Source organism: Tetrao urogallus (assembly GCF_951394365.1).
Source record: "Tetrao urogallus genome assembly, chromosome: 4".
NCBI classification, from domain to species: Eukaryota; Metazoa; Chordata; class Aves; order Galliformes; family Phasianidae; genus Tetrao; species Tetrao urogallus.
The window spans coordinates 63,473,462-63,496,144 of record NC_136817.1 but is presented as its reverse complement, the minus strand read 5'-3'; the positions used below and the strand labels follow the sequence as shown (position 1 = coordinate 63,496,144).

The 22,683-nt window shown below is 44.5% G+C and overlaps 1 protein-coding gene across 1 annotated transcript in view; it reads left to right on the top strand.

The window, feature by feature from the left end:
* The window catches only part of FGFR3 (fibroblast growth factor receptor 3), a gene marked incomplete at both ends in the record, with an annotated part of 48,180 nt that overhangs the window by 21,983 nt on the left and 3,514 nt on the right, over nucleotides 1-22,683 (top strand). The window contains 10 exons of the mRNA XM_079534529.1: nucleotides 2,883-3,052; nucleotides 7,746-7,869; nucleotides 8,353-8,543; nucleotides 13,619-13,763; nucleotides 16,381-16,568; nucleotides 17,432-17,580; nucleotides 17,672-17,793; nucleotides 19,053-19,163; nucleotides 19,593-19,783; nucleotides 21,298-21,420. Of these exons, the coding sequence (XP_079390655.1) occupies nucleotides 2,883-3,052; nucleotides 7,746-7,869; nucleotides 8,353-8,543; nucleotides 13,619-13,763; nucleotides 16,381-16,568; nucleotides 17,432-17,580; nucleotides 17,672-17,793; nucleotides 19,053-19,163; nucleotides 19,593-19,783; nucleotides 21,298-21,420 (1,514 nt within the window). The remainder of the gene's footprint in view (nucleotides 1-2,882; nucleotides 3,053-7,745; nucleotides 7,870-8,352; nucleotides 8,544-13,618; nucleotides 13,764-16,380; nucleotides 16,569-17,431; nucleotides 17,581-17,671; nucleotides 17,794-19,052; nucleotides 19,164-19,592; nucleotides 19,784-21,297; nucleotides 21,421-22,683) is intronic.

Below are 22,683 nucleotides of genomic sequence, written 5' to 3'. Positions count from 1 at the left end.
CATCCCTTAGGGACAGGCAGCCGAAGGGAGGAAAGAGGAAGCTCAGCAACTTCATATTGTCCCGTTTGTTGCAGCCTTGTCACAAACTGTGATCTGCCTTTGGAAAAAGAGGCTTCCCAGTACCTCTGTTCTTTACAGCTGTTTTTCCTGGCTCTGGAACAAAAAACCAAGCTCCATTTTCACACAGTGCTCTTCTGCCCCAGTGCTCCCTATTCCTCTGTATCTGTTTGTTTAGAGCCCCTGCTGTGTAGCCCCAGCACCTTCAAAGAGCCCCTATAATCTCCAATTAAATCTGGCTGTGTACTCAGAGGCGTCAGCTGGGGAAATTACACAATTAGGGTTGATTCTGTCTGCTGCAAAATTTTGTGGCTGCTACTAATTGCTAAATGAGCGCTTGGCTGTATTAATTATTCCAAGTACTCCTCTCAGTTTTTTAATTGGTCATTCCAGGTGGATGGGTGGCCAGTGTCTGACAAACAAAACGGACCGGCGGGCTTAGTGCTCGATGATGGGAAAGGGCTGGCAACAGTCTTTGCGGGTCCCTTTTTTCACACCTGCACACGCAGAATCATTGCTTGTCATTAATTCAGAGCAAGCAGCTCAAAAAAAATTTTTTTTTTCTGTCTTCCATTCTTTCTCATTCCCAAAGCTCTCTGGAACTTTGCAAGCTTTGTGTGAAAAGAAGAGTTAAAATTTTCACCCCCTTTAAAAAGCAGCGATGAAAGGACTCTTGGGGCACAGTAGACCAAGTGCTGATGTTTTGTTTGCTACTCCTGAGAGTAAGAACAAAGGCACTGTTCTGAATGCCGTGGCACTTCTTGCCAGTTCCAGCTTGACATGTGCTATGGTGTGATTGGTGTGTTAATCTGGGAGTGCTAAGCCCTGCAAGCCCCAAATCACATGGGAGAGGACCCAAATGGCAGAGATGCACTTGGGGAAGAACCCATGTCTGATGATCAGAGCTCACTTGGAGAAGATCCCAGAAAGCAAGCAGCAGGTTATAGAATCATAGCATAACGTGGAAGGAGCCCATAAGGATCATCGAGTCCGATGTGTGGAAGAGCTTGTAGGGCTACTGTTCTCTGCAGCAGTGCACGGGGATGTCTCCATCAGCACCTGGCCTCTCCCAGAACCCACTCTGTGTGTAAAGTCCCTGGGAAGTCAGGGTGCACTGCCAAAAGGAAGTGTTTCACTGAAAAATAGCAGGAAGAAGAACAGGGATGGGTCCGTCCCTGTGCCCACATTCCTTTGATGAGTGCAGGTGACTGATGGGAGTCATGACATGTAGTGTGAGGCAGTCTGAGGGCAAATGAAAGCCATTAATACTGAATTTTCACCCCTGGCAAGGCTGTGGCACTACCAGGGTACCACTGTCCAGGAATCTGGCCTCAGCTCTCTGAAAGCAGATAAGATACAGTAGCAATGCACCTGGATACCAAAGGGAAACCAGGCTACATGGAGTGAATCAGCAGGTGCTAGAATGGTGCATGTCAGAGCAGAGCCTGCCTGAAACATCCCAGGAGCTGAAGCTAAATGAGGTTCTGAGCACCCTGATCTAGCTGTTGTTGTCCCTGTTCATTGCAGGGAAGTTGGCCTGGGTGACCTTTAAGGGTCCCTTCCAACTCAAACGATTTTGTGATCCAATGAGTGAAATCCACTGAGAGGCTCTGGTGTTGGTCAGGCCTGCTTCTTTTGGTCATGTTTGTCAAAGGCTTTCAAAATTCCTAATCCTTGTTCATTCCTGGAAATACAGAATGCAGTGATGTATGAGCAGTGTTTGTCATGCATTTTTTGTCTAGTTCCGGGCAAGGGGGCTTACCTGCAGTCAATACAGGATGGAGCCAAACACATCAGGGCATACTGCACTGCGGAGCTCCTGAGAAAATGAAGAGCTCACGTGCATCTTGGAGCAGCTTAAAATGAGAGAGAAGACCTTGCATACCGTTGTAATGAAGGGGGTCTTCTCTGGTGGAGTTTCATTGCTGTTTTGCAAAGCAAACACCATGTGTACCCATCTCCCTTTGGCATTGGCTGAAGGTGCCTCACCATGGCAGGGGAACACAGCAAGCTCAGCTCTGCACTGCTTCCTTAAGCAGAAATGAAAGTTTGTTTTTAAAGCTTTCTCTTTCTTTCTTTCTTTCTGTCTTTCATTCCTGTGTAATAAGTTTGCTGCTGCTGCTGCCCTAATTTGGAGTTAATATGTAATGTTTGTAACGGTGCCAAGAAACATTGCTGTACTTTAGGCAGATTATAAAAGTATCTTATACTAACACTGGTATTTTAAAACTTATCCCTGTTCAAAGGTAACGTGAATCTTTAAAACTAAAATCACTTGAACTTTCTGAACATAAACGTGATAAACCAGTTTGGCACTGGCTTCTTTCCCTCTCCTTCCCTTAAGGAGGCTGCACTATGTTTGTGCTCACTGAGAAGCAAAACTTTCCAAAGCACTCAGTTAGTTCTTTTTCTCTGCATTCTCACTCTCTCTTTTTACAGTTCCAACATCTTTCTGCTGTTCATGTTTCTTGGCTACTATTGTCCCAGTGGTACATCTGTATCTTTTTACACACCGAGGCCAGATTCTCACTCTGGTAGCTCTCTCCCTGTTGATTTAAAAGCAGGTACTCTACATTTATACCAGCATTACCAAGACAAGAACCTGGTCATGAACCTTTCATCACAAACCTAAAATGCAAACACTCTGTCTACGTGTATAAGAGTCATTTAGCTGGAAAGCATTTCTGTGTCATTTATCTTAACTGCAGCAGGTAGCAATTTAACTGTCACTCTGCACATGCCAAAGCCTCTCAAATGCATCTGCTCAGCAGCTGATATCCTCTACTGCATAAATAGGCTTTCTCATTTTGTCTTCTTTTCCTCAGGTGTCCCCTTCTGGACCAGACCAGATAAGATGGAGAAAAAGCTGCTGGCAGTTCCTGCTGCCAACACTGTTCGTTTCCGATGTCCAGCAGGTGGAAATCCAACTCCCACCATCTACTGGCTGAAGAATGGCAAAGAGTTCAAGGGGGAGCACAGGATCGGGGGCATCAAGGTAAGGCCTCAGTTTGGGTCTATTGCAGAGGTTTTCTACAAACTGTAGGAGATGGTGTTTTGCTGTGATGAACATTGGTACATGGAAGAGCATGATGACAGCTGTGCTGGAAAAGGAGTGTTTCTGCAGGCCTTGCAACTGCTCAACATGGAAATGTTAGATAGGGCTGCTGTCCGTTGGGATTTAAGACTAGTTGCCTTTGAGTTTGTTTACACTGACTATTGATGGATTAGTTAAAAAAAGGATAAGTGTACTGGGTGCATTGTGGACAGTAATAAGAAAGTAGCTTCAGAAGCTTCCATCCTTTTTTATGGAGATTAGCCTGGGACACTGTGCATGAGCAAGCTATAGCTACTCCCAGTTTCCAAGGACAAATGACTGTGCCATGGTTGAAGGTGTGGGAAGGACCTCACCAAAGGGCTGTGCTGGTGGTCATTCATATTCCTGTGGAATAAATCACTGATTCCTGATCAAGTGTAGGATCCTCCTGTATCCATAGTAATAGCAATCTGCTACTTGGTTTTTTCCTTCTCCCTCTTTCCTTTCTACCAGACAGTGTTCTGGAAAATACTCTGACTTGAGTGTGCAACATAACCCAGTGCACTCAAATGATTGAATTATCCAGAAGTTTCTTTGCTACTGTACATGACAAATAACAGGATTTTAACTAGAAAATCAGCTGCTGCAATTTTTTCTATTCTTTCTTTGTCCCCTGAAGGTCACAATCAAGACATATTTAGGAGGAGTACAGCTGGCAAAGCTGAGTATAACGATATCAGACTCTGAGCAATTATTTTCAGCTTGCACTCCACCAGCCCTGGCATCTCTCTGAGCTAGTTCCGAGGAAAGAAAGGGATTTTTCAGAAGGCACCTTCACTAGAACCTTAAATAGCTCTATGCTGATGCCTACCACATCTGTAACCCTCTCAAAAGGGCTCGGCATGCAGAGCGTGCAGGGCTCCAGAAATCAGAAAATGATTTGAAAAAGCATTCCCTCTCCACCGTTTTTGGACTGTTTCTTTCCTGTTAGCTTAGGCCCATTTCTGAAAGAGCCCATTGTGGTCGTTTCAGTAAAGCCTTTGAAGGTCCCTCCTCAGCCCTGTCCCTGTTCCAGCCTGGACAAGGCTCAGGGCACACTTTGTTTTAGATCTGAAAATTTAAGGAGAGCAAAGATGTGGGGAAGCAACTCCTGTCTATAAGCAGTCTTACAGCAGAAAACATTCATGAAGCACAACCATCTTTTACTAATTGTATGCTGTAAGGATCATCATGAAGTGTTTTCAGGCTTGCGTGCGCTGTTTAAATGGCTTTTTACAAAACTATGTGACATCAGCTGCACTAAATTATGCTTGCAGAATAAAATGTGAAGCTGAAAGCAATTCCCCTACCCCCTTCCCAGTGGTTTTAATCTATCCTTGAGTTTAAATTGACACATTTCATCCTCTGCAACATGGTAGTGAGTCTTTGGCATTGCTATGCTTTGTTTCTCTGGGGGCACCTTCCAGCAACAAGCCAGTGCTTAAAGAGCTGTTGAAGGCGATGTCAGGCCAATTATAGCAAGATTGGTTTAAGCTTTCTGCCTAGTTATGTTTCCTTGTCCTTCTCATGATATAAAGACATCTTTCTCTCTCTGTAATTTTCCTTCTCATATTTGCTTGCTTTTGCTCTTGAGCCATAGTTAGCTGTAAGTAGTCTGATGCAAATCTCATCCAATATAAATATACTGATAGATATCAGCTGAGATTTGAACCAGAAGAAGAAGTTGAAAACCTGCTCAGTATCTCATGTATTTAAGATTTAAATTCCCTGTTACAACTTAGCTTCATAACAGGATTAGGCAGCTTGAAAACAATGGGCAATATCCAGATCTGGCAGCATTTGGTTGGCTTGCTTCATGTCAAGATCTGGTCTTAACCCAGAAATCATTGAGCTGGGAATTTTTTCATTTGTTCTCAACATGCATGAGAATTTAAACATTGATTGTGAAAGGTGTGCGGCCAGTAGTTGAAAGTTGACTACTGTTCTATTTCTACCTCTTGCAAATGGCGTTTAGATCCTGTGTGATTGTCAGAGCCCTCTTTAAATTCTGTAAGAGAGAAGGGCAAGTGTTGAAAACATGAAACCTGGGTTAAACTGGGCTTCTTACAGTTCATCCTTAACTGATAGAGGAAAGAAATTCATATGACTTATCATATGAAATTTCCCAAAGAGCATTAATGATTAAATCCTTGTTGGAATCCCTAATATTGTAAGCCTGTGTGTGTTAAATGACCCTAGAAGGAAAGATCCAGGGGGAGGGGAGGTAGAAGATTATCCCTTCCCCAGACCATCACACTGACTTGCATACCAGTCTGGCAAACACTCACTGAGTTTCCAAGCGTGTCTGCAAATGTTTGTTTCACAAGAAGCCAAGAATGACAACACCAAATAAACCAGAGGGATTTCTAGTATCTCACCAACTTGATTAATAGCTGCACTAAATCATGTCATGTTTCTAGTGTTTTATCAAGTACGGTAAGCATGCTAAGTTGGGAATATGCCTTTTTATTATCCGTTACAGCTAGACCTTTAAAAAGCACTATTGCTTCTAGAAGAGTTTTCTCCCAGAGTTCGTGCCCCCAGGTTCACATCTTTGTTCAGAGTCCAAAGTCCCTGTTACAAACCCAGTGATAAAAAGGTCCTTGAAAGTAAATACAAGTAAAAGACCTAATTTGGACCTGATTCTATAACACATTTTAGACTAGGGAGTTAGCCAGGTGTCTGGAGTCCCAGTTCCTTGGAGCAGTTCCTTGGGGTTCCATAGGCAAATGCAGTGCTGAAGAGTGGATTAAAAGAAGTCTTTAGATACATCTAAGAGACAAACATGTATAGACGTAAGCTACTAAGCAGCAACAAATTTGCATTCAAACTTTCTTGATAGTTCAGATAGAATGTTCAGATGTGAACTTGGGGTTCAGCTCTTACAGCTCTTGTTGCCCTGTAATTGCAGTGCTGTTAGAGATGAACCAAGTGGAATGTTGCTTTACGAAAGGTGAAATGCTAGTTCTGCACTGAACTTTGTATGTTCATATGCCATTCTGGGTGGACAGTGGGTACAGTCAGATATCTGCAACAACCATGGCTCCTCTGAAGACTATAGCCATGGCCTCCTGCTACATTTATAGAATCACAGAACCTTTTGAGTTGGAACCTATAAAAGTCTCCTAGTCCAACTCCCCTGCAATGAACAGGGAAATCTACAGCTAGATCGTGTTGCTCAGAGCCCCATCCAGCCTGACCAATGCTGAAATGGAAAGAAATCTTATATTCACACATCTGAAAAGTAGGATTCTCAGCACTGCTGTTCCAGGAACATAGAGGTGTACAAAGCATGGGGCTTCGTCAGAATGGCTTTTTGCTAAACAAGCTGTTTAAACTATTAGGTCACATGACTCTAAATCTTCTCTTTCCAAAATTCTGTCTTTAATTGCAACTTGGCCCTTTAAAGGAAAGAATGTGGATGCAGTTTATATGTAGCAAAAGAGGTTAAATAGCTTCATATTTGAGTTCACCTGCTGCAGCAAGGAAACTCCAGGAGCAGTTACATCTTTGTTTTTTTCCATGAGCCTTTGACATTCTATAGCTCACCATTACTGTAAACTCTGGCTTCTGTATCCTTGTAGTCACCTCCTCAATGTTTAATGAAGTTAAAAGTCCTGATCAGAGAGGCAGAGACATCAAATGAATACTCAGAGATTTGGAGAGCTTCTATATGTTTTGCATCTTGAAGTCATCTGTGTTCATGTTGGTTGCTTTCTGTATTAATTCAGGATTCACTTTCCATATCCATTATTTCCCCTGAACTTGTTACAAACAAGCATTCTATCCAGGAGTGTAGCGCAGTGGGTCGGACTGAGACATGGGTTGTGCTTTCCCTTCCTGCTGCTGAACAACCAGTAACTCTGGACATACATTCAGAAAAAACAACTAGAATGAAGGCGTAGTGCAGAATGAAAAGGACTGACCAGACATGAGGCTGAGCATATTTTGTACTCAGTTATTGATGGAAAATGTTGGGGGCTAACTCAGTTGTAGTCAACCATTTCTGTTCTGATGGCCATGCTGTCCCCATAGCATAGACATTCAAAATCTGTTAGGGTGAGAATTATGAGCTTTGTTGTTCTTAGTTATCTTTATGGGTTATGTAGCAATTGGTAAGATTCTGCAGACAAGAATGCAGTGTTTTGAGCTGATGGAGTCTCTGGACCTGAGTGGTCTGGCACAGGGGACAAGCGCATCAAGTCTAGATGATCATTATGGTCCTTTCAACCCAGGCCATTCTGTGATTCTGTAATTCTGTGATTCATATCAGAGCTGTCTCAACGGATGTCTTCTAAACTCGTTATTCTAATGGAGATGCCACCAGTGCAGCAGTGCAGCAGTCAGCAGGTTTCATTGCTGTTATTATTGTGAAAGCATCTACAGGCCCCCATTGTAATCTCAGTGTGTTACATTGCATGGGACTGTTTATGCACTGGTCTTAATTTCTTTTCAAAGTAAGCTTTCAGTGATCCTTGAAATGGCGATGTACAGTTTGGCTCTGAGGTCCGTTCATGCTGGTCAAGAATGCAGTTCACTGGTTGCTCACTGAGTTGTAGGGTCTGGTGATGGTAACACTTGACCATGGAATTGATGGTTTCATTTCTTCTTCCAGTTGCGACACCAGCAGTGGAGCTTGGTGATGGAGAGCGTTGTGCCATCAGATCGAGGAAACTACACCTGTGTTGTGGAGAACAAATATGGCAATATTAGGCACACGTACCAGCTTGATGTTTTAGGTGAGATTTCATTGTTTTCCCTCAGCAGCTGCTTTGCGGTGATGTTGAACAGGCGTATGATAGGATGCAGGAAGCAGAAGCCTGGTTCCCTTCCCAAATAACTGGTGCCAAGAGGAAGCCTCCTTTTGACCAGCAATTCCATTTCAGATGGTGATGAATAAATTATGTAGCAGGCCTCGAGAGAAGGAAAGGTGTGAGTGGGGCTGAGATTTCTATTCTGTTCTTTGTGGTTCCTCTTTGTTTGTTTTGAGGAGCACTGGCTGGTAAGGTGGGCAGGATACCTGAGATGACACTCCCAGTCTGCACCTTTTCTGCTGAATAGCAAGGAGATTCCTCATCTGGAACAACTCCTGCCAGACCACTGTGAGCTGCTACCACTGAGCAGCATTGTCTCTTTCCATCATGAGCACTGACGGATGCAGAGAGGAGTCCTTGCTGGAAGGAGAATGGATGAATTCACATATTCCTCTTGTAATTTTTCAGAACGGTCACCCCACCGACCAATCCTGCAAGCAGGACTCCCTGCCAATCAGACCGTGGTGGTTGGGAGCAATGTGGAATTTCACTGCAAGGTCTACAGTGATGCCCAGCCTCATATCCAGTGGCTGAAACACGTGGAAGTCAACGGCAGCAAGTATGGACCTGATGGGACACCCTATGTCACAGTGCTGAAGGTTGGTGCTCGCTCCTTCTGTTTACTCTCAGGGCATCCCTTCCTCTGCCTTGGTCTCAGTGTTAGAGAGACCAGCTACATTGTGGGGTTACTTCTCAGAGAAGCCCACTGTCTCGTGGCAAAAGACATTAGCACACTGAGTAAAGGTTCTTGCCATCAATGGAAGCCATAAAATTTTATAGATATGTTCATAAATAAGGTGTAGACTAGCAGTGCAGCAAGAACCAGAAGCTCTCAACAGAATATGCTCAATACCACAGTTCCTAGAAGGGTGCTTATTATTTAAATCAGATTTTTGTGAGCTCCGGGTTTCGTTTCATATGATTGTTTCATGTCTATGAGAAAAAATAATGAGAATAAACCAAGGATCACATTTGGGATTGTTCTTTTCTTTAAGCCTGTGCAGTGGAATACTCTGCTTTTGGAGGGGGAACAGCAAAAATGTCCTAATGTCAATGTTCCAGACTCTTCTGTTTGCCAGAGATAACACAACTACTGTAGTGGCATAGATAAGCAAAGTAGTTGCAAGGGCTGAGGAAACTGTGAGAAATGCAGTATTATAAAAGGGAAGCTGTCAGATTGCATTTGACCTAAAATTGGAAAAATAACCCTTTTTACTGCTTCAATGGAGGTATTTTCAGGGCTTATTAAAATGAAAGGCTCCCAAGTAAAACACATTCTTTCCCTTTCCAAGTGCACTGCAGCGCATATGTACTAAATAATGCTCAGCTCCCGGCACCTGAGAGCCAAGAGAGCCTTGTTCCAGCCATGAACATTTGTGAACCATGCTATTATCCATGCTCAGGAAAGCCTATATTTTATTGAGCAAAAACTCACTTAGTAAAACTCCACTGTGCAAATGCTTTCTAGAAAGGGAGTTTCCAGGTTGCAGGCAGAACAAAGCCAGAAAGTCTGGTTTCTCCTGAGCCAGTGCAGATATAAAAGTAGGCAAAAAAACTTTGGACTTCTAAACCCCCCTCCCCCTCTTTTTGTTTCATAATTGAAGGCATCCTGTGCTTGTGTGTATTAGAATAGTGCCAAATCCAGTTTTCCTGCCTCTGGAAACAGATTCTGTCCTTTCAACTTAAAGCTGAGGCTGTCCTCATGGACATCCCCTGTGCACGGCCTGCTGCACACACCCTTCTTTCTCTTTGTATGAAGTTTTATTGTTTTTTTATTTAAAACAAACTTATCAGACAGCATCTACAAAACTGTAACTCAGCCAGATGCATGATAATAAAAGCCAGAGACCCTGGAAATAATTACACAGATTGAAATAACAGATTGGTTGGAAGAAATGGCTGGAGACAGCTCTTCAGGATTGGCAGCAGGCGCTTCTCGCGAGTTGATAAAACTTTTTATTTTCTGTCTGTGTCTCCAAATGTGTTTGAATTATGCATATTTGAATTTCCCCCTGGTTTCACAGCCCAGCAGCACGCTCTGAATAGCTGCCTGTGTCACATGCCATCTTGCATAGTCTCCAAACTCCGTGTGTGGTCCCCATGGGATAAAGTGGTACCTTTTGGAAGTTCGCAGAGCCGCTGCGAACAGTGCCTTGTATCACAAGCACAGGCTCCCATTTTGCTGTGGCAAAGAACATATAAATAGTCCATATAAATAGCGTTTTAAAATTACGTTGGAGCGGCACCGGGGTGGCTAGGTAATTAGAATTGCCAAATACCTCCTCTTCTGTGGACGCATTCCTCGAAGGGGAGCACAGGCAGGAGTTTAAAAGCAGAAGTTTTGTTTGGTTTTATTTTTGCTGAATAGGACCAGCACACGTCTATTTACTACTTCTGGTTAATCAGGAATGCTTTGAATTGTGTTAATGCTGGCATCAGCACTGGGGCATGGAGCATTTCCATTTTGGGATGCATCTTTTGTGTACCAGTCCTGGGCCTCCACAGAGCTGTAGCAGGCCCAGCTTTGCAGGGATTCTTTTCTGGTTTTTTTTTGGGTATATGTGCTTATTTTTTTCAAAACAAAAGATGATCTTGCTGTCATCTTCAGGCCTGTCCTTTGGCTGCATGGACTTGTTGACCTTATGTCATGCAGTGCTTTTGCTTTCAGGCAGGATCCTCTTTAATGGCCTTAAACAAAAAGAGGGGAGATTTAGGTTAGATGTTAGGAAGAAATTCTTTACTCAGAGGGTGGTGAGGCCCTGGCACAGGCTGCCCAGAGAGCCGTGGGTGCCCCATCCCTGGAGGTGCTCAAGGACAAGTTGAATGGGCCCTGGGCAGCCTGATGCAGTGGGGGCAGCCAGCCCACAGCAGGAGGTTGGAGCTGGATGATCTTTAAGGTCTCCTTCAGCCTTAGCCATTCTATGATTCCGTGATCCTGGCCTTGCTGCATGATCCTGGTAGTGGTCCTTCTGACCACAGCTTCTTGAGAAAGGGCCCCCCACTCCCAGCAATATGGTGCCTTCAGAGAGATAAGGCTTTTTTATCAGCCTGCCTTTCCCTCCTGCTTCTGGGAGATTTACAGGAGCTGCTAAGGAGCAGTTTGTATAGAAGGAATATCTCAGTCTCCATCAAAGCAAGGAGAGATGCCCAGCACGTGAAATTTCTCCATAAATCTAAATTGAGGACAAAACCCACCCCAGACCAGATGGATGAATTGAATGCTGTACTTTCAACCCATTTTTCAAACAGCTCAACAATACCAAGCCATCACCTGCGCCAGTTCCTGAAAGCTAGGGCTCATTTGTGATCAAAGGCAAGCCCTTGTTCTTTGCAAAACACTAAACGCATTCCAATTTCAGAGGGAGGCTGGCAGCACAGTGCCCAGGCTTTGTCAAAGGCTAAATTGCACATTCTGCACTGAAACATGCCTGGTTTAATTATAAACAAGGCAGCAACAGCAGGGAGGCACATTTCCCCACTGGTCAGGACAGACAGACCTTGCAGCATGTGAGTCTCAGTGATGAGATCAGGTCAAAACCAGTGGTGTTTGCCATCAGGCATGGGCACAATGGCTCCATATTGATGCCACCTCTGGGTTTGGCTTCCAGTAACCTATGAGATCCATCAGCCCCATTGATTTTAATGGGCTGAGAGCTGCACTGGCAGGATCAGGCCCTGAAAATGGAAATCACTGAGGTGAGGCTGGAGAGCATAAGAGCAAAACTGAGAAATGCAATTGGTGTATTTTCATTTCCAGGGCTGAAGCTGATACTTTCCTAGAGTTTCCCCAAGCTACTACTGAGGCCACCCAAAGTAGTTGCTTATTTTCAAGCAAAATACAAACAACTGTTTAGGAACAAACTGATGTGCAGTTGTGAAAGCTTGGAAGAAAAGAAGTAAAACTCTGCTTAACAGTCCGAAGCTTGTTTGATTTATGTGCGCCACTTTATTTAGTAAAGAAGAGGCTCCTATAAGCAGTGGAAAAAATTACAGCTAATTTCTGAAAGGCAAAGTCAGCAGCGAGTTTCAGACCGCCACTGCTTATATTTTGTTTCCAAATTCTATTTTGGAATCTGATAATTGAAACAGTATTTGCCAAGCCGAGTTGCAAACACAAATCTCTGCTTACGCCCTTTCTCTGGTGCTCCTGTCTGCGGAGTTATTAAGGAACTGCTGTAGGGTCTTTACTATCAGATGGAGAGGTGGGAAACTGTTCTGTTTTGGGAAGAAATGACATGTTCCAGCAGCAGGAACACCAGCGAAGGGCAGAAGGGTGACCTGTGTGTGATTTGGGGACTTCTCTTCTTTGCCCAGGTCCTGGGTAGGTTGTTCATCACAGGGTGATGTTGGGATATTGCTACAACCAGGAGGAAAATAGGCTTGAACAGTCAATCCTAGCTAATGTAGGTTCGATTGAGGTATTGTTTGGTTTACTGAAGTTCAGGTTTCTGTCTATTCCTGCAGTCTTGGATCAGTAAAAACGCTGAAGCCGATGCTAACCTAAATCTGTTCAATGTGACAGAACAAGATGAAGGAGAATATCTGTGTAGAGCCAACAATTTCGTAGGCATAGCCGAAAAGCCATTTTGGCTCCACATTCGCAAACCAAAACCAGGTAAACCACAGACTCTGTCCCAAGGCCCTGGCAACTGCAAGAATGAGCTGTAACATTTTAAGAAGCTAGTGATTAAAATTACTATTCATTTTGTATTACACCCTGTCAACTGACGATGAATGGCTTTATCTTATTTTCTTGCTATTTTTTTTTACAAGAATGTAACGCCTATACAGCAATTGCCATGGAAAAATTCCCACAATAAAATGACTGTCAAATTTTGCTATCAATCCTTCATGCTTTTATTCCTTTCCCTTCCTTTCAATTGAGTGCTGATAACAGAACTGCATGCTAATTACCTGTGACGTTCAGCACTCTGGAAAACCAAGCTGTTGCAAGGTTTTTGCATCCAAAACTGATACAGTCACTCTGGACTGTCTTCTGTCCCTTGGAGAAGTAATTGGGAAATAAGTCATATATTGGCTTGTACAAGCAAACACATTAAACGGAGAGCAGCACAGCATGCTGAGCTCTCTGGTGTGACTCCAGCTGTTCCTGGGGTGTTTGACACCTACTTGTGATCTGTGATACCATGGTATCAGAAGCTGGATAATGGGTTTGAAATGCTCATCCCGAAAATCATTCTTTAAAAAAAAAAAAAAAAAAAAAAAAGGACGATGCAGTATTCTTCAATGAACTCAATGTTTGTGTGTTCATCTGATCAGCACTTGAGTCTTTCCCCACTATCTCTCCCTTCCTGTCTCGTTTCCTTCCATCTTTCCCTGTCACTTTCCCTCTCTCCTACCTTGGATTAACCCTACTAACCAAAGTCAGTCATATTGTGGGGGCAATTTTTCATTTGGATGCTTTTGCTTGCATGCTTCTTTAGTGGGACAGAGTAAGAACCTGGTGAAGGGAACTTTTTTGCTTTTGACTGCAGGTTGCAAAGGGGAATGAATGAATATATGTGGAAGATGGCCAATAGAAAAACAACAACAACAAAAAAACACTTTAATCTGCTTTTGAAATTTGCCTGTGGTGTCCTCACACTTGCTGGGAATGTGGCTTATTCTCTTTGTTTTCCTTCTTTCTATATGTGTGTGTTTTTTTTCCCCTTAGACAGCAGGTGTTAACACAACGGATAAGGAGCTAGAGATTCTGTACTTGCGAAATGTTACTTTTGAGGATGCTGGGGAATATACTTGTCTCGCAGGGAATTCTATTGGGTTCTCACATCACTCTGCTTGGCTGACGGTGCTACCAGGTATTTCCTTCTGTGCTGGCCTCTCCTTCCCTCTCCAGGGTGCTCTGACATTTGCTTTAGAGATGCCAAGTTCCTGCAGACATGTTACCCAAGGAGGACCCCGTCTGTGATTTGTTGTGCCAGTGACAAATTGGCACAGCAGAAGACCCCTGTTGCATACTCACAGCTGACAGATTTTGCATTTCGTAGAATTATGGAGTCATTATGGTTGGAAAAGAACACTAAAATCACCTAGTCCAACCATGAGATCACCTAGTCCAGTCATTTCATCCCAGGGTTTAAATTCTTACTGGAATAATGATGCAGAATGGTGTATATCTTCTTAGATGGTGATAACCCAGAGGTGCTCACAGCCTCTGCATTAGGAGGCTGTCATTAGATACCAGAATAGACACTTTGGCTTCATATGCTGCCAGTGTACTCAGTGAGAGAAGAAAATAACTCATCAGATGGTCCAGGGCATCTAAACCCTGCACATACAGTGGATCATTTTATGGAGAAACCTTCCTGTTCAACTCATATCTCAACCTAAAATCAGATGCACAGCTGGTTGGTATGAGTATACCTATCCCCTCTTTTAGCATTATTTCTGCTTCATGGATGAGCAGGCCCAGACATTGATCTTAAACAGGAGGTCCATCAAAGTTATCCATGATCAGAGCCCAGGAGCTGTAGCTCCCAGTGCACCAAAGGCCATAGCTGAAAAAGATGAAAGCTGTTGTAGACTTGAAATCTGAGGCCTGAGTGACCTCAATTTTGTGATCCTTTCATATGCAAAGCTCTCACTGACAATGAAGTCAGCACAGAATATGCAACAGGAGTGGTCTGCCTTCAAAAGGGGTTCAGGGCTGTGCCTTCACCTGCAGGATCTACCTCCAGCTATGGGGGCAGCCCAAGAAAGTGTGAGCAGTGTTAATGTGGAAGCTAAGTGGGTGCTGTGCCTTGCAAAGGCTGTAGCAGCAGCCCTGAAGTGTGTTCTTTACTGAAAAGGCACCCAGATTGGCTTGCCCAGTTGTAAACCACACTTGTGTCTAGCTCACAAACACATCTATCTTGAGGTGTGTTTAACAGCAAGGAACTTTGGCATCTCTAGTCTTCACTTTGTCTGTGTGGGTGATTTGGTCTTAAATACTTCTCCTGGGTCTCATGCCTGACCCTCTGCAGGTAGGATCTGCTGGTCTTTTCTCTGTTCATTTGCCAGCTTTAAAATAGCTAATCTGATCCTGGTTCTGCTTCTGCCATCCACTGGATGAGAAATCACTTAATTTGGTTAGAGCACTAATATCTCTGTTATTTAAGAATCTCCTCAACCTGTCTCATTCAACCATTAGATTACTTTTAAAATGTATGAACCCATGCCTCCTATTTAAACAAATCAAAATGGGAAGGAAGAAAATCAGCTGAACTTTATAATGAAGTCAGCCATGGAGAAGGACAGCCATCTGTGCAGCAACAGGCTCCAAAGCACTGCCTTCCACAGTAAAGAAGGAGCAGGATCCAGCCCTCCTGGGGAACCTCTGCTTGTGAACCCCTGCCCTCTCTAAGGAAGGAAATGGAGCAGAGATGCTGTGATCCCAAGAAATCTGGAAACCCTTCCCCATCTTAAGAGATTGCTGTCTGGCACATGGGCACACCTGAGCAGGTGCAGCCTCCATGGTCACCCATGGCTGTTTCTCCATGTGCATCTTGGACATCAGAGACCTGATTTGGAGCCTGCTGCTGCAGGTGGAAAAGCTCCCACTGATTGTAAAGCATAGATTTAAATTGAATTAGCAAGCTAATCATGCTGGCATGACTTCATTGTAAAGTTTTCCGTTGCTGACTGTTCCTCTGATGCTGATTCACCCTTAGGGGACAGAAATCTGGTTTCATCATGGCCCTTCCTCTGTCCTGAAGTGAGCAAAGTGCCTGTCCTGAAGGGAGCAGTTGAGAATTGCAGCTGAGCTTTGCTGGTCCCAAAAGTACATTGATGGAAGGTGACCAGCCACTGCTGATGGGCTCATGCCATCACCCAGCTGGCTCAGCCACCTCTCCAAGCCATACCCTCCAACAGAACTGAATTTTCACAAAATAATTATGTAGATATCTTCTGTGAGGCTTTTTCCTTTTGTGGTGCATTACTCCTGGGTGCCCTTTGAGCCCTTTGGTCCTTCAGAGCAGGCACTGATCTGATGGAGATCATCATGGGAGGTCCAGATGTGCTCACCGGAGGGGCCAGATCAGCAAAAGGCAGCGAACCCCCATCCTGCAATCCTTGCACATCCAAGGCAGCCCATAACATGGTTTGGATGTGTGGAGAAAGCAAGATGTGGTTCAGAGGGACAGACACATGAAGGTGCCTTCAGTCTAGAGCAGTGGTTTTCAACCTATGGGCTGAAGGCTGTACAGCATTATGTCAAAAGACAGTAAAAGTGTCCCAGGGAAAGGCAAATCAAAATAATACTTTAGCTGCAGCTGCATGTGGAAAACCACTGGCCTAGGAGGGTCACCTCATTGGAGTTAGTCAGAACGTTTGCGTGGATAAGCAGGTCCTCCCCACATTCTTTGTGCTGTGTGTGTGTGGTTATGGACAGGCAGTGCTGGCCCCACCTGACCGCTGTCTCTTGTCGCCCTGCAGCAGAGGAGCTGATGGAAATGGATGATTCAGGCTCAGTGTATGCTGGCATTCTCAGCTATGGCACTGGCTTAGTCCTCTTCATCCTGGTACTGGTCATTGTGATTATCTGCAGGATGAAAATGCCAAACAAAAAAGCCATGAACACCACCACTGTACAGAAAGTCTCCAAATTTCCACTCAAGAGACAGGTAACAGAAAGTAGATACAAGATTCCCATTCCCCCCTATGTTCATTCCTTTTTTTTTTTTTTTTCCCTTGCCATTTTCTTTATAGGTGAGAAACTCTACCAGAAGGGCATTGTCCAAGAGCAACATAAGTTGGCTGCAGTATAGGAGTTTATTGCCCTTTTATTCATTTATTTCCATTTCAGTGGAGCAGTACCTGGTGGCAGCTGCTTCAGGTCCATGAGCAGCTCCTAATGCTCCCAGTACACTTGTGGATGTCACAGAAAGCTGTTCTTGCTGGGGAACGGTTTGATGCTGATAGAGGGGTAATTTGGGGAGCAAGAGGCTGTTTTCATTGAGGCCATTAGCAAACTGGAAACCATTTCTCATAGAGAAATCTATCCTCCGTGTAGCTAGAGATCATCTTCCTCCATGTAGCTAGAAATGCTCTGCCACGTGTAATTGCAAAGGGGCTAGAGCAAAAGGCACTGTGTAAAATTACATAGGGAAGTATACAGGTGTCCCAGCTTTGACTTCAGGCATGTGGTGGCCATTTACCATGCCAGAAGAGAAGTCACCCCATAGCCGGTCATACACACCCAGACATGTGTTTGGAAGCAGGCAGAGCAAATTAATTCATTATTATGCAGCTGCCAAGACTTCCTTGCAGGAGAGCCCTGGCTGACCTGTCTCTGCTTTCCACCAGTGAAGAACCTGACCGTGTTTGCCTAGATCAGCAAAATTTTGCAAGGGTGGGGGGCAGTGCCCATGTAGAAATTACCAGAAAGGCATCAGTATACAGAGCTACTTCAAAACCCCCCATCTTGAGCACATTCTCACCTGCTTGGGATACAGTTGGCAATAACACTTAATTTGCTCTACCCAAGCAGGTGTCGTTGGAGTCCAACTCTTCCATGAATTCCAACACACCCCTGGTTCGGATCACTCGTCTCTCTTCCAGCGATGGGCCGATGCTGGCCAACGTCTCTGAGCTGGAACTTCCTCCAGATCCCAAGTGGGAATTGGCACGCACTCGGTCAGTCAAACCCACCAGCAGGGTCCCCATGCTTCCTGGGAGTGTCACCTCCCCAGCACCTGCTAACACACCTGCTTGTTCTTCCCTCCAGCCTGACCCTGGGGAAGCCGCTTGGTGAGGGCTGTTTTGGCCAAGTGGTGATGGCAGAAGCAATTGGGATTGATAAAGACAAGCCAAACAAGGCCATCACGGTGGCTGTCAAGATGCTAAAAGGTATGGGGAATCTGTGGAGGGTGGAGCATCATATTGTGCTGGGGTTTCCTCTCTTCCCCTGTCTTTTAAGTCCTTTGTACAAACAGATCCATAGAAGAAAGCAAGAAGAACCACTCTTCCACTTCACTCATGTAGCCTCGGGGTGTGGGCTGTTTCCTTGGAGAGGATGTAAAGGTGTAAATCCCATCAGGAGAAGGGAATGGGAATTAACTGAGTTCTTTGCCAAGGGGTAATATGATCACAGAGAAGGAGGGAAAGCACTCTCGCTTCTAGCCATTTCCAGGAACTGGTCTGCTCTTTACTCCCCCCGTAACCAAAACTGGCTATTGTAACAGCAGCTTGTGCAGCACACTCAGCTGGAGTTTACAGAAATTCAGCTGCCAAACTCCTTCTGCCCTCTCATTGAATAGCCTCAGTCCAAAAGTGATGAGAGCTGGAAGGGAGCCCAAAATGGGGAATGTGCAGGACGCCTCCATAGGAGTCCTTGTTCCTCATGTGTAGACAAAATGACTAGGAGTTCCAGGAGTTCAGCAGGAGCGGGCAGGGCAGACACTCTGGCAGTGTGCAGCCCAGGTCTGAGGTTACACAGGGTGACATTTTTTACATGAAAACATTTCTTATCAGAAAAAGATTCTTTAGATTTCTTTCAGTCCATTCTGAAGTTGTTCTTGGAAGCAGGAACATTTCTATCTCTTCACATCAAAGCATTCATTTGAGGAGATTTTCCCCATTTTTCTTCTTCTGTAGAAAAGGTACAGTTTTCCATGCAGAAAAATACATTCTTTACACTGTCCCCCATCCCAGCTCTGACCTTCCTGCAACCTTAACTCTTAAGTCCCTGAACATAAGGGAGGAAAACAGTCATAGAATCATGGAATGGCTTAGGACCTTAAAGATGTTCTCATTCCAACCCCTTACTATACAGGGGATACAATGCAAGAAAATGATGCAAAATACCCGAACTGGCTTTTTTTCTTCAATATTCATCAGGATGAAAGAGAAGATGAACTGTATTATTGATTTACGTATGAGCATTTTTCTCATATCTCATTTCTCTTTATTCCTTTTTTCTTTTTGAACTTTTTTTTTTTTTTTTTTTTGTGATAGTAGTTTTTGTTCTTAATTTGAGACTTCTTCCCAAAAAACAAAGAGTAAGATGTTTTGCATATTTGTTCCCCATCAGTCTCTGCATGGCTATGCCACAATTGTATTAAATGCTTAACAAAACATTCATTTGGTTCCTCTCTTGCTTTCTGCAGATGATGCCACAGACAAGGATCTTTCAGACCTGGTCTCTGAGATGGAAATGATGAAAATGATTGGGAAGCACAAAAACATCATTAACCTCCTCGGTGCCTGTACACAGGACGGTATGTGCTGGCAGGGCTCAGGGAGCTGTTTCACATTCCTGCATCCACAGCATTGGTCTTAGTCTCCTGCATGGCTTTCTGCAGCTATTCTTGCCCTGGATAGGAGCAAACCACTGTATTTGATCAGTGCTGAGAAACTTTTCCTTCTTCCTCTGGCTTGCTCACAAATCAACTGTGTGAAACTTGTCTGGGCCCTGCTGATGGCCAAATAGCTCCTGCCTGTTTCTGATGTGGTTTGGCTTGAGTTGCACCTTTCCCCGATGTCCACCTTTGTGTCTTTCTCCTTTTCTCATAAGTTTACAGTTAGGTCCTGGAGTTTTGTGATTGTTTAATTGCTGACTGACTGTCTAAATTTACCCAAAAGATGAGATTTAGGGTTCAGCCTTGCCCTATGTCTCTTCTAGCTGCTGATGGTGCTCTTGCTTGCAGGACCACTCTACGTGTTGGTTGAATACGCATCGAAGGGGAACTTGCGGGAATACCTCAGGGCACGTCGCCCACCTGGCATGGACTATTCCTTCGACACCTGCAAGCTGCCCGAGGAACAGTTGACATTTAAAGACCTGGTTTCCTGTGCCTACCAGGTGGCCCGGGGCATGGAGTACTTGGCATCACAGAAAGTGAGTTGAGAAACCTCAGCTGATAAAAACATTGGTCATAGAATCACAGAATGGTTTGGGTTGGAAGGGACCTGAAAGCCCACCCAGTTCCAACCTCCTGCTGTGGGCTGATTGCCCCCCACTAGATCAGGCTGCCCAGGGCCCATCTAACCTGACCTTGAGCACTGTAGGAATGGGGCCCCCATAAATCTCTGGGCAGCCTGTGCCAGGGCCTCACCGCCCTCTGAGTAAAGAATTTCTTCCTAACATCTAACCTCAGTCTCCCTTCTTTTAGTTTAAATTCATTTCCCATTACCCTATCATTATTTACCCACGTAAAAAGTCAGTCCTGCTTGCAAGTTCCCTTTAAATACTGAAAGATTGCAGTTGAAATCTCCTCAGAGCCTTTTCCAGGCTCAAAAACCCTTGAGAAGAGACCCATGTATTCAAAGACAAGTAGTGCTGTGTGTGTGTGCAGGACAACCTCAGGCTTCTCCCTTTGGAGGCCAGATTTTTCATTACAAAGGATCTTAATGTTTTAGCAAAAGGCTTAAGCTGTAGCAACCTGTTCCTATGTGCAGGCTACATCCATGAGACATGTGGCTGAACCAGTCTTGCTGCCACCTGCAGACCCTTCAGCATCTCCAGAATGCTAACAAAAAACACAAAAACGGCCCAGACCTTGGTGCCTGCCCTCAGCATTTCAGCATCTGCCACTTGTAGAATTAATTTATTTTCAGATCAGGGCTCAGTCAGCAGTGGTTAGGGTGAACATCATGCAGAGTTGTGAGATCTCACCTTGGAAAGCACTAACATGACTGTAGTGTCAGGAGTTCCATGTGCCCCTGACTTCCCCCCCCAACTCCCTGGTGAGATTGCTAAAGATAAAGGACACCTGAGAGGAAGCCAACATCCCTCTTGCTGCATACGTGTTTGTGGTTGCAGCCAGCATGTGCAGGCTCTTTGCAAGCAGAGATGGCAGTGGATTTGGCACATCCGTGCCCACGATGCTTCCTGGGGAGTGCTTTGTTGGCATATGACTGCAGTTCATAGTGGTGGTTCACAGTGGCTTAAAGCCCTTTCTGCACAATGCTGGCTACTTTAACTTCTTTCTCAGATAATGACTATGATGTATTTTGGGTAAATTGGGAATATTTTAATTAATTTGAGGATTTTTACTCCAAATATCAACCAGCACTCCTCTTTGTGGAGCAAATGCATTAGAGACAAATCGGTATACCAGTAGGCGCCTACAGAAGAGGAAGGTTTGATTTCTTACCCATGCATCCCTTTTGGAGAGAAACGCTGCATGGCTGTGTCAGTGCTGAGGCTTCTGATGAGGTGTTGCTAAGAGGTGGCTCCCACTGAGCATGCATGATGAGGCAGTGACACAGAGAGCCAGGAATTAAGCAGTACTCACAGCTTTATGAGCTTGAGAGTCAATGAAACGGCAGCTCATAAACCACACATTGCTGTTAGATCCAGGCTCAGGCAGCTAACAAGCCCTTATTTATTGACTTGCTCACCTTTCACAGTGCATTCATCGTGACTTGGCAGCCAGGAATGTGTTAGTCACTGAGGACAATGTGATGAAAATAGCTGATTTTGGCCTTGCTAGAGACGTTCACAACATCGACTATTACAAGAAAACCACCAATGTAAGTACTGAACTGCCATGCACATGCAGCTTTCTTTCTCTCAAGGAACTGCTATCCCTGCAGGAAGTGGCTCTCACTCCACATCTCCCGAGGCAAAAGAGGCTTATGGGAAAGAAATCTGCTGTAGCCCACCTGGTGAAGAGCCATAGGCAGGCTGGTCCCAGTCATTCTCCCACCATTCATTTTCTTCCTGACAGATGTTGCAGGTGCTAGCAGCTGGTTGAGAGATTGATACCTCTGTCAGATAGACTCTAGGTTAAGGAAGCCGAGATTTTTACCAAAGAGAGCCTTTTCTAGCCTACTGCTCAGCTATTCATAAAGGTCCCAAGGAGCCAACCTTTGGCTCTGCCAGAACCCTTTTGAGACAAGTATCCCTTTTTTGTGTGTTTCTGGAGCTACATGGCTTTCATGTATTTCTCTCTGCTTTTTATAGCAGCTCTATGGCTCCACTACCAAGGGTGAGGATACCCAAAGCAGTTTAGATTTTCTGTAGAGTTTAAGATCGAAGAGCAGGAGAGAAGACCAGTTTCATGGTTCACAGCCCTACAGCAACTGTTGAGTTCAGAGCAGCCCATGATACATCCCTCCCCATCACTGCCACAGTGCAGAGCATGAAGCATGTCCCAGTATTCCACAGCCTTATAACTGCAAGGAGTCTAAATGCTCTGCAGGATAAATGTTCTGCAAAGCTCACTAGCCCATACTGATCCCTTGCAATATCATAACATGATTTTTAGAAAATATTGGGAATTTTTATTCCAGCTAAGGTAGATTTCCCCTGTTTGAACTGCAGTGTGTAGCTGAAAGTGTAACCCCATTTGTGTTTGTGCACTCTGCTTATGTCCCATCTCTAGATGCTTATCCTAATGAAATGAAGGGTAAGAAAGAACAAATTTGGCTACTCTCCTGTAGCCATATTACACCTCAGTCTAGCAGCAGTCCTTTCTTGGACTTCAGTGGCTGGTAAAAATACTATTTGTTGTCTCTTTTGTCGAATGGGATAGGCATGTTTATAACCCTGATGCAGAATGGTCCCCTGGAAACCTGGGATCAGGGTTCTTTTTCACTCCAGTAGGATCAAGATTTGATTCTTGGAGGATCTGGCCCTGGTGAATACTTTCAGAAATTCCCCTGTAGTTCAGCCTAAGCAGGATTTGGGCTGTGCATCGTTTCTTCCAGTCAAAGACATGAAAAGTGTTGTGCCATGCTCTGCTTCACTGCTAGGTGCATATGAGAGCAATTGGTGCAGTTCCCATGCTAAGA